Source organism: Aspergillus lucknowensis (genome assembly GCF_044049455.1).
Source record: "Aspergillus lucknowensis strain CBS 449.75 chromosome Unknown BJX67scaffold_99, whole genome shotgun sequence".
Lineage (NCBI taxonomy): Eukaryota > Fungi > Ascomycota > Eurotiomycetes > Eurotiales > Aspergillaceae > Aspergillus > Aspergillus lucknowensis.
This window is the reverse complement of record NW_027263643.1, coordinates 5272-16512: the sequence shown is the minus strand read 5'-3', so window position 1 is coordinate 16512 and position 11241 is coordinate 5272. Positions and strand designations below refer to the sequence as shown.

At 44.8% G+C, this 11241-nt stretch overlaps 3 protein-coding genes across 3 annotated transcripts in view; all 3 read left to right on the top strand.

Moving 5' to 3' along the window:
- The first annotated feature begins 256 nt into the window (after positions 1 to 256).
- On the top strand, positions 257 to 1311 carry BJX67DRAFT_338719 (uncharacterized protein). The gene has a single exon (XM_071027616.1). The coding sequence runs from the start codon at positions 616 to 618 to the stop codon at positions 1150 to 1152; it is 537 nt and encodes a 178-aa protein (XP_070880410.1). The 5' UTR covers positions 257 to 615; the 3' UTR covers positions 1153 to 1311.
- A 576-nt stretch (positions 1312 to 1887) lies between these two features.
- Positions 1888 to 3546, top strand: BJX67DRAFT_376001 (uncharacterized protein; the record flags this gene model as incomplete). Its single annotated transcript, XM_071031784.1, has 3 exons — positions 1888 to 2009; positions 2084 to 2867; positions 3163 to 3546. 3 exons carry the CDS (start codon positions 1888 to 1890, stop codon positions 3544 to 3546), a joined length of 1290 nt encoding a protein of 429 aa, XP_070880409.1.
- Positions 3547 to 8882: 5336 nt separating this feature from the next.
- Positions 8883 to 11241, top strand: part of BJX67DRAFT_338614 (ankyrin repeat domain-containing protein) — a 3975-nt gene continuing 1616 nt past the window's right edge. Inside the window, exons 1-2 of the mRNA XM_071027615.1 lie at positions 8883 to 10249; positions 10307 to 11235. Coding sequence (XP_070880408.1) covers positions 8973 to 10249; positions 10307 to 11235 — 2206 coding nt within the window. The 5' untranslated portion in view covers positions 8883 to 8972. The remainder of the gene's footprint in view (positions 10250 to 10306; positions 11236 to 11241) is intronic.

Here is an 11241-nt window from a genome sequence, read left to right as displayed (position 1 = left end):
GGGGGGGGGCAGGGGAGCAGATACAGATCCGGGATGCAAACTCAACGCATAAATCTCATCGCCATTGGGCTGAATCACTCGATCAAACAACCCATAGTTGACGCCCAGGATTCTGGTATATGGCTGAACTCTTGCTGGGGTGTCAGTCCCTTGAGGTGATCCGTTGGGGAGAATGGTCTGTAGTGTGTGCCTCGTCCCATCAGTTGGAGGTAGCACTAGAAAGGGGCCAGCGGCCACCCCAGGTACTCATGATATCAGGTCATGCAAATGGCATTGATTGATTGTTCGGAAACAAGGTAGCCTGATTGGAGTGAGTGCTTCTAATCATCGGCTCTAGGGCCAGTGTTGACGGCCATTATGATGTTGGTGATCTTGACTGTGCATGTCTTGGCATAGAACCTTGTGTGGCCTCACAGAAGTGGGGTTGTTGTGAGGGAAGCTGCGTCCTTGTCACCATCAACAAGTTATGTGGTGCTTTTTCAAGTTCGAAGTTGGCAATGTCTTGGGTCGTCTCCAAATATAACCGAGACAGTCAGCAACGGAGCATTATCGAGTTTGAGCTCAAGGACTTTTGAGCTCGAGCTCGACCTTGGTGGTTGTACAGAAGACGCAAACATGATTGGCAAGACCTTGTGCGACAATGCTGCGCCGGTAAAGCTGCAAGAATCTTCTCAGCAATTGACGTGGAAGACATGGACCAGCTGTTCCTGGGGGCGCCCACTGTCAATTCGCCAACAGCTTCCCACGCCGCTGGCGGCTGTCAGTGGCACTAATTCGGAGTCCTCCGCCTCCCAGTCAAGTGACGAGGGGAAGCCGTGCTGGGAAAACGAAGATCCGAGGGCGGGGCCAAAATGGAATCTTCAGCCCTGCGACGCACGATGTTTCGGTCGTGGGATTAAGATGTGCCGCGGAGGTCATCAATCTGCTGCATTCCCTGGTCGCATACGTAATTGCCGTCACCGATCACCAAGATCTTTGATGAGTTCTGTTCTGCAGGACAGGCCAATTGCAAGCCAGGGAAGTCAAGTCGCCCCTTTTCCGGTCTCCTTTCCGAGCCTGCAAAAACTGTCATTTGCACAGAGGAAAGATGAACTCTTGGCAACGATCGAGGCCCTGAAGGCCCTGGTCCGCCCCACTGGTGGCCAGGATTGATTGGGATCTGCTGGATAAGAAGGGTTGCTGCGAGATGAGATGCTGGGAGAGAGAGAGCATTCTGAGATCAGAGGAATCTCCTGAGGAAGAGATCGAGAAGACACGATTCCGGATTTGCATTGCCAGAAGGGAGGCGAATCATCGAGAGAATGAGGGACTCCGTTGACAAGGGGGAAGCGATTGACACGAGTTGCTTGTCAAACTTGGAGTGAGGATCGACACAGCTTGCGTGGAAAACGGGGGCTTTCGCCTGATTCGGCCTGACTGCGACCCTCCCTGTCCGTCTCCGAATCTCCCAGTCCGCATCTCCAGCGGCCGCATGCGCGTTCAACGCTCATCCCAGAGTGACATCGCATCATTCTGTGAAAAAACAATTTATTGTCTCTTTGATCCCTCTCTCTCTCCCTCTTCACACTCAACTCAATTTTGTTTCAGGCTTCTGTTCCCCCCCCGCTGGTCCTCCACTTATTTGACTTGTCCGGACCATGCGACCCTTGGCTCTGCGCCTTCCAGACGTCACTCACGCAAAAAAGCTTCGCAGTCTTTGATTCCAGGTCGCTTGATTGGCTCCAGGTCTTTTGCCTTCTATACTCGACGTCATCTTCGTACGAGTTGACCTCTTTCCAATTCCGTTGGGAGTGGTTGCAGCGGCGGACCGACTCCGTCACCGTCCTGGCCTCGGTCTTCTTCAACTTTTTCCTCGTCGATCAATTGACCGGATCACAGCCTGCAGCAATGTCCACGATCTGTCCGTTCCGTATATCTGAACCGGCGAGCGACAAACTGGCTCGTAACGAGTCGTTTAGAGCGATCAGAGATAACCTCAGGCGCCAGGAGTTGGGCTCTGAGGCCCCGAGGTTAGTCCTCCTCCCGACCCCCTATCTCCTCGACGAGAGGTGTTCGACTTGTCACTGACCCTTTCTGCTCGTAGTTTCTGCACATCCCACCGCTTCTCATGCTCCAATGAAGCAAAGGAAGCGTTTCGGCTACATCGCGATATCATACATACCCTCCTCCTTCCCCTATTCCTTCTCCATGACCAAGCGTCTCGTCTCTCTGCCCGCATTTTGCCGAGTAACAAAGGAGCGGAACCGGAGCGGGCCTTTCGTGGTGAAGCCCGCAGTGCGTATGCTTGGCTGCATTGCATCTTCAGCGAGGAGCACGATTGGTATTTGACCGAACGCTGCCCCGCTTGCATCGTCCTGCACGTCTTGCATTCAGAACCTACCATCCGGTTCGTAGCTGTGGCATGTCTCTTGTCAGATCACTTGCTCAATCCGGGCCTGCTTAATGCTGGCCGACGGTTGCCTAACTTTGATTTCTGGCTTGAGGCACTTGAGATGGCGGTGCGCGAAGATCCCTTCTGGGGCGCTGATTGCTGGCCAGACATCGAATATCGAGCCTGTTTTCTCACAGATGGCGTCAAACAGCTCGTTCTGCAATGTCTCGAATTTCAGACAGCTCTAGACCGACAGAGTACGCAGTCAATCACGTCGTGCAAGGCAAACTTTCAGTTTCAGTGCGATTCGACGCAGCCTTTGCCATCGACTTTAGTACCCCTGGTCCTCTCGGACTGCTCACAGCTGCCGCCTGTGAGTGTAGAGAATTCCAAACAACACTCGAAGATTGCCGCGGGTCGAAACCTACAGTCGCATCGGACGGAGCGGCCCCGACGGTTTCATACCAGACGGGTAGCCGACACCCGAAGGCGCTCAGTGACATCTTGAACCGGAAGCGCTGTTTCAGCTTTTCGTTCCCACAGCTCGGACTGTTGCTGCCACCAAACCATTTGCTCACAAGGCAACACGAACCCCAAGCGATTACATAATTGCCTCTGACTCATCTGACTTGATCCTGCATATAAGTCGGGGAGATGGCGATGGAAGAGCAACTCGCAAGTCTCTCCAACCCAATTCAGTTATCTCGCCCGCAATAAGCATGGCTTCGTCCTCTACCACTCCCACCTCGGACCCCGTGAAACAATTTTACTCCACGTCCTCACCGTTTGAGGAGCGAATTGGCTACTATCGAGCCGTGCGGCATGGACAACATATTTTCGTATCTGGCACCACCGCCGTCGATCCCTCATCACCGAGTCATGCTCCGCAAATTCTCTTTCCAGGCGATGCACGCCAACAGACACGCGTGGCGCTCGAGGAATGTATCAAGGCGGTGCAGGCCCTTGGCGGTAACGGCCCCGAGAACGTGGTGCGGGTGAGAATGTTTGCCGGCCGACATGAGGATTGTACCGCCGTTGGGGAGGGGTTCACACAGATCCTAGGCCGTCATGGCCAGCCTGGTGTTGGAGCAGCGGCAACGATGATCGTGGTACGGGATGGATTCGTGGACGAGAGAATGCTTGTGGAGATCGAAGTGGACGCGGTCGTTGATTGAAGGAGACCCTTCTTGACAGATCTTGAGAATCTATCTCACCCCGAATCTCCACTCGCCCCGCGATCCGGGAGGCCTCTTAGAGATAAAACACATGCATAAATAGAAAAAGCACAACCAGAACAAATGCAAATACAAACTCAAGGTACATATCCATTGGTCCTCGCCATTTTCCCTCCAATGTACCCGTGGACAATCCAATAATCTCATGTAACCTGATACACTCGAGTGGGGGAACCCGAAGGAAAGGCAATAGGTCCCTTCATTCAACCGGCCACAGGCATGATACACCTGCACAAATTAAGCGAGCCCTTATTGGAAGTTCTCCCGATGCAACTAGTGGGATAACTCGACGAAGAAGCAAACGCCTCTATGACTCCCGAACTCACCAACATTTACGATGAAGGATATGATTACCCCCTCCCTCTATTATTATTTCGCATCGCAACTCTGCAAGCGACTTTCATGATCTACAAATATCCCCTGTCGGGTGCGGAAACAGGGCGGGCGGGTCGAGGATGAGAATCCGTGGAATGTGTGTGTTTTATTTACAAATAGAATGTGAGGACCTGTGAAATCGACGCCGAAAATGACAGCTACTGAGGCCATAAACGGCCGCATTTCCACCTGTAACTCTCAAAGCGGTGAGCCACTGTTTTAACATCCCCGTGTGTTTTGCACCACTATTCTGCACCCGCCAAGTGTTCTAGTCCCTTCCTGGGCTGATGTTGAATAAATGCTGAACACTCGACCTCAGCAAGCTTCAGTCCTCCTCAACTCATGACCAAATTGATGCTGAAAATGGCCTCCTTCGCGGCCAGATCTAGCTGCCCCAGAGCTGACCAGCCTGGTCTAGCACTCTATAAAATGCTATCTTTTCCCTTGCTTCCTTGTTCCTCTGTTCCCATCCCCAACCTCCCATCCTGCCCTGCCTTAACAAATCTCAGTCCAATCCTGAAGCTGGCCATTCTCTTGACCATCTGACTGCCTCCATGACACCTCCTCCTGTACCCCCCGCTCAACCGGGCGAACACCAATTCTGGACTAATCCAATTCTCTGCAAGAAGACTCGAGCTAGACTAGAATATTTCCACAGCCTTAGATGGCTCCCCCCAAACTTCAAGCCTAAGACCCTGGAAGGTCTTGCTATTATTAAATAATATTAGTAAAAGTAGGTATACTATTAGATATTAATTTAATAGTAGAGAACTAACATCTAATAGGTATTATATTTAACTAAACAAGAACTATATTAAGTACCTGCTCTTAAAAGATCAAGCTATCTATATAAACTTCTTTAATTAGATATACAAGATATCATGGAAGAAGCTCCTTTAGTTGTATGATAAATATTGGTAATATCTTTGTTAATACTTTGGTCTATTTACCTAATATTATATAAATAATAATATTTATAAATAGATGCAATAGGTATGCTAGGTTTTCTTGGACTCTATAGATAGAGCACTAATATAGATAATAGTTTCTTGAACATGTATTTCCTGCTAAATATAAAATATCTAGATAAACAAAAGACAAGAATATATTAGACATGGATGTCTTCTGTATTACCTACTACTATTATTAGGTATATTTGAAGTATTTTCACTATAGGAGTATAATTGTAAGGCGTCGGGATTCGGCGAAAGTATTCAGCCGTCGCGACGCCGGGTGCCAGCAAGCGTCGAGCTGCCTAGTCTTCGTGAAGGGACTTGTTCAGGTTTACGCGGAGGATTCTATTGCAAGAGGAACAGAACGAATCGCTTAGGGAACTAGGATACATGCGAGAGTCAGGATCCTCATATAATCGGCCGTCGGGCCGCCGTCGGGCAGCCATCTGAGCGGGGTCAGAGAGGGGTCGTCGTTGATGCCTGTCGGTTCAGGCACCGACCGTGACAATAATTATTTAATTTACCATAATCTAGCTCTAGTTTACTATTACTAGAACTTGACCAGGCATGTTTTTCCTGCAGAAAGTATCTCTAGCAGGCATGCTATAGGGCAAATATAAAGGAGATAAGGCTTTCTAGAGCAACCTTCCTAAATATGTATTAATAGATAATCTTCTAGTATTAGTCTGCTATTATAATATCAAGCTCTTTTATTTTAAGGACCTAGATAGTAAGCATAATATTCTATATGCTATTATCAAGTTCTGTAATCTTAAAGATTGGCTAGAAGGTACTAATAAATAAGGGTATCTTTATCTAGTATTACAAACATGTTTAATCCTATATTTTTCCTTTTATAGAATAAAATTCTTTATATATGGTAATTACTAACTAGCATACTATCTAATTAACTAGATTATCTTATTAGCCTTCTATAATAGGGCCTTTCTTAATACTATATTAACCCTAGAGCTTATCTAGTGCCTCTAGGTTCTAAAGCATAGTTAATCTCTTCCCTTTTAATAAAAGCTAGAGATGCTGGATACTCCTCTTTTTTAATATCTTAAATATATTATATATGGCTACAAACTTTATAAGTCTTTATTAATAATATATAATTCTAGTTAACAAGTATTCTAAGAGCTAGGCTAAGATACAAGGTTCAAAAATAATATTAGTTATTATAACTACTGCTATTAGACTACAAACAAGGTTAATTATATATTACTTATAATTAAACCTATTATAATAAAGAGCAACTATCTATATTAAGGATATATCTTTTCTTATACTTTATCTAACTGCTATTTATAGGAAACTTTACTAGTTAAAAGTAATAAAAAGTACTTGGCTAGTTAGGTAATAGGGTTTTTAAAAGGTATTACTAATTATAGTTTATTAACCAGGATTTTTAATATATAGTCCTACTCTAACTATTTTAGGAAGGTTTTCTCTAGGTTGCTAGAAGCATGCTTAGAAAAAGGGATCCTTAAGCTCTAACTAATCTTATAGATATATAGAAATACTTTATTTACTAAAATCCTAAAGTCCTTAAGCTTAGATAGGAGAAGAGAGAGCTAATAAAAGAGATATAATTTCTTACTAGTATAATAAGGAAAGCCTAAGAGCAATTTTCCTGCCTCTATTAAAGACATAAAGAAGTTAAGAAAGAGCTCTTTTAACTAAGGAAAATCCTAGCAGATAATACCTAATAGATAGCTTAGAGAGAATATTTTTATAATATACTTGTGCTTGAAATTAATAAATAGATTAAGTAAATGCTTGGCTAGTCTAATATTAAGCAGTCTAATACTAATAGTTCCAAGAATAAGGATTAGAAGCTTCCTATCTCTAAATATATATTTCCTAAGCAGGTATAACTTGTAGAAAATTTCTATAAGCTAGAAATAGAGAATTTTAATAAGGATAAGCTACTTGTATAACATATCTAAGTTACTAAAGACATGGTTGCCCTCTTATAGCTTTACAAGCCAACCTATCAAGATAACTAAATCAACTGGGATATTAATAATAATAATAGAACTGAGAAGTTGGAAGAACCCTTACCTGCTAAAGGGGAAGTATTAGAATATCCTATAAATATTTATATTATTTGCTATAGTTAATCTTAACTTTTATTATCTAATCCTCCTCTATACAAATTCCCTACCAAGTAGCAAGATTCAGTCTATTATTATCTTATTAATTCTTATCTTGCCTATATACATGATAGAATTAGCTACACGTGGCTAGCATGCCATAGTATCCCTAAGTTTACTAAAACTACTAAATTTTTAGCCTATGCTCTAACTATACATATATATAATATTAATATTAAGCTACATTATCTCCTAATAAAACCATGCCTTACTTGTAGTAATACTTTATCCATAGATAGTATAGTAGAACCTGTAGAATCTAGTGGTTGTTCAGGTATTAATACCCCTGCTTCTTCTATCAGTTTTAAAATAGCAAATATCAACCTGTGCTTGTTAGAGACCCACAAACCCCAAGTTACAGACCCTCTACTGTGTCGCTCAAAGAGATTATAGCTTTGATAAGAATGTGGAAGGTGTTATCAAAGCGACGACCTCTCGTGCGCTTCTAACCCCGGGCTCTCACACGGGACTTCCAAAGGTTTTGGATTGACTTGTCTTACCTAGTACGATCACGTCTAACAAGTATAGAGACTTGTCATGGTTAGGTAAAGTCAAGATAAAAAAGCAGGGCTAGCCTATAATATATATACTATAGCCTATAGAGTAAGTATTAGACAAGTTACTTTACAAAGATCCTTTGAACTAGTTACTCTAGAATAATAGTAGTATTGATTATAAAGATAGAAAAGCTAGTTATAGTAGTAATAAGCATTTTTAAGTATTTCCTTTTCTACTAGTCTTCCCTATTTATATAGTATTTCATGTACCACATAGTCTTCCTATACCCTAATAATATATAGTATACTATTTCTTAGCTATATACCTTAGTTACATGGTATAAGACCACAGGCTCCTGCAAGTGGTAATACTCCTAAGGCAGCTTGCCCTCCTCTAAGGACATTAGTAGCAGGCCATGGGATTCTATTATAAGTTCTAATAAGCATTTGGTTTATGAGACCTTAACCAGGGAGTCAAGTATATAGAGTTATATATATAGTAGATTTTCTTACAGGATTACTCTTTCAGGTTTAGCATTCAGGTTTTGCTTACTAAGCCCCTGGGTAAGTTGCAGTATCCATTTGAATATCTCTTTCTTGCGGGCTGATTGATTGGTTATTGTTGTCCGCGGATTCTGCCTGGCGTGGCCGCCCTCAGGTTGGTGTGGGCAGTGTCGTAACAGAAGGATGCTAGTTTTGTTTTGAGGGTACATTTGTTGGTATAGTATCTGCCTGGTAGCTAGTCTTATATACTTTCTAGAGGTACCTGATATGCCTTAGGCCTAACTCGTAAATATTATATACAAGCTAGATAGAATAAAGAATCAAATATATAGATCTTTCTAATTGGGATAGCTAGCCACTAGGGCATTTTATATAAGGCTATATTTTGCTGCTCTCTTGAAGGTAGTAGTATTCTTCCATCTATATTTCTGCCGAGACATTGCCTTTGTGGTTGGAGATATATGGTATAAATCAAGAAGAATACCTCTAGCTGCGCTGAACCTTCTTAATACGTCAAGGCTTCGAATTTCCATCTTCTTCGTCCGCACGCCAATGACGGATGCAAGGACCTCGATTAGCAGACAGCTGCGAGGCTCTTCAGGAAAATAGTCCTTTTTCAGTGGTTCATCCGGTATGTTTCCACACTTCTCACAATCCCCGAAGCTGCACCCATGAGCTTCGAGCTGATGGTTGATCATTGCCGTGCTGTATTTCCCGTCCCACTTGGCATATTTCCCATGCTCAGCCCCACTTTAGGCATCAAAGCAGCCGTGCCCCTGCCCAATGAGGCTGAAGCTTGGCTCTGAGGTAACTGCTGTCTCATATGTTTGAACAGTTGAATCACCATTTCCCCATCTCAAGGACTGCTATCAATCGCGATGGCTGAATTCGCAATCGCATCAGGGATTGCAGGGCTGCTTTCGCTTGGTATCCAGGTCACCCAATCTTTGGTCAATTTTTACACTGTGTACAAAGACCAAGACACGGATCTGGCAAAGCTTACGCAGAATCTCGATAATCTTCAGAGCATCTTTCGAGCCCTTGATGTTGCAGTTGAGGACCGTCGATCGCAGGCCGACACGCAAGATCTACTCCGAGAAGTCAAGAATGCCGTACAGAAATGCGAGGAAGTAATCACCGAGCTGCAGAGCGAGTGTGAGAAATTCCAGAATGACTCGACCGCCGGTTTAAAGGATCGTGTTAAGATTGCTGGGCGTCGCGCGGCCTATCCGTTTCGGAAAAGCACCCTACAGAAGCTCGAAGAAGACGTCAGCGACATACGTGAACACCTGTCATTTGCGCTTGATGTCCTGCAGCTCAAAAGCCAGAGCCAGGTCCAAGATTGCATATTGGAAATCAAATCGCTCGTCGAGCGAACAAACGCTAGTCAAGTCTCTTCCACGATCCGTGCCTGGCTTACAGCGCCGGATGCATCTCTCAACCACAACGCTGCGTGTGCGAAATGCCATCCAAGCACAGGTCTATGGTTCATCAACGGCCATCAATTTCGGACTTGGCTAGAGGAACGCAATTCCTTCCTATGGCTAAATGGTTTCGCAGGATGTGGCAAGTCGGTCCTCTGCTCAACCGCAATCCAGCATACGTTTTGTGAGATGAGGCATAAACATGGAGTAGGAATCGCGTTTTTCTACTTTTCCTTTACCGACGAGGCAAAGCAAGATGATAACGGCATGTTACGCACGTTGCTGTTGCAGCTATCGGTACAGCTACAAGACGGCGAGAGAGATCTAGAACAACTGCGTGCATTGTATAAATCTAGGTCTCCCCCAGTGGATGTTCTGCTAGACTCACTACGACGCTTTCTTGAACGATTCCGCGATACTTATATTCTACTCGACGCGCTAGACGAGAGCCCTAGAGACTGCAAAAGAAAGGGTGTCTTAAGAGCGATACAGGTGATACGCAGTTGGTCGATACCTAGTGTCCATCTTTTGGTGACGAGTCGCAACGAGCTAGATATCCGCGAATCGTTAGGTCCTTCTTGTGACCAAGATCTTTCGCTTAGGAATTCGGAAATCGACAGAGACATAGCAAACTTTGTCTCTTATCAGCTCATGAATGATGCGAAACTTCAGAAATGGAAAGCACGCCACGACGAGATTGAGGTAAAATTGACGACAGGTGCACAAGGAGTGTAGGTTTTCGAGAACGAAAGACTAGTCTCCACTATTTTGACCAAGATGACATACAGGTTCAGATACGTCGAATGTCAGTTCAATGCCCTTCGGCGGGCGAAAAACCGGAACCAGCTTGATAAATGCCTGCACACATTGCCCCGTGATCTAGATGAAACGTACGAGCGAATACTGTGCAGTATCAACGATGACTATGTTGAGGACGTGCGGCGGGTTTTGACTCTGCTCTGCTTCTCCACCCGACCGCTCACGATCAACGAGCTGATTGATGCTCACGCTGTTGACCTAAATGGGCCACCGCAGCTTGATCGTGACGGTCGTTCGTACGAGCAAGATGATCTCGTCGACATTTGCCTTGGTCTCATCGAGATCGCCATCGAAGACGACAATAGGCAAATCACCTTGACTGTTCGCATAGCGCATTTCTCTGTCCAGGAGTATCTCCAATCGGATCGCATCTTACAACAAAACTCAAGAATATTCGCTATGCGAAGTGCACCTGCGAATACGGAAATAGCCCAGATATGTCTAGTCTACCTCCTAGAGCCAACTCTCTCAGAGGGGCGATTAGAGGAGGCAAAGCTCATGGAGTTCCCCTTTGCTCATTTCGCAGCTACGCATTGGTTTCATCATTATGCAAACTCACAGGAAGGGAAGACAGCAATAGAAAAGCTAGTGTCGAAGCTTTTCCAAGACGAGACAAAGGCTTTCGTCACGTGGATACGGTTGCATGACATGGACCGTCCGTGGAATATGCATGTGGATTACAATCGTCCTATTGCTGATATGGCATTGCCTCTGTACTACGCAGGATTGTTGGGATTAGAATGCGTCTTGAACAGTATCTTACCAATTGGCACTAAGAACGCGGCTTCATCGAATACAGTGAATGCTCAAGGAGGACGGTTCGGCAATGCGCTCCAGGCGGCATCACGCGAAGGCCATGAAAATCTGGTGCAGATGCTACTAGATCGAGGTGCCAATATCAACA

Coding starts and splice junctions, on each gene's coding strand:
- BJX67DRAFT_338719 (XM_071027616.1), top strand. CDS start 616: ATGATTGGCAAGACCTTGTGCGACAATGCTGCGCCGGTAAAGCTGCAA.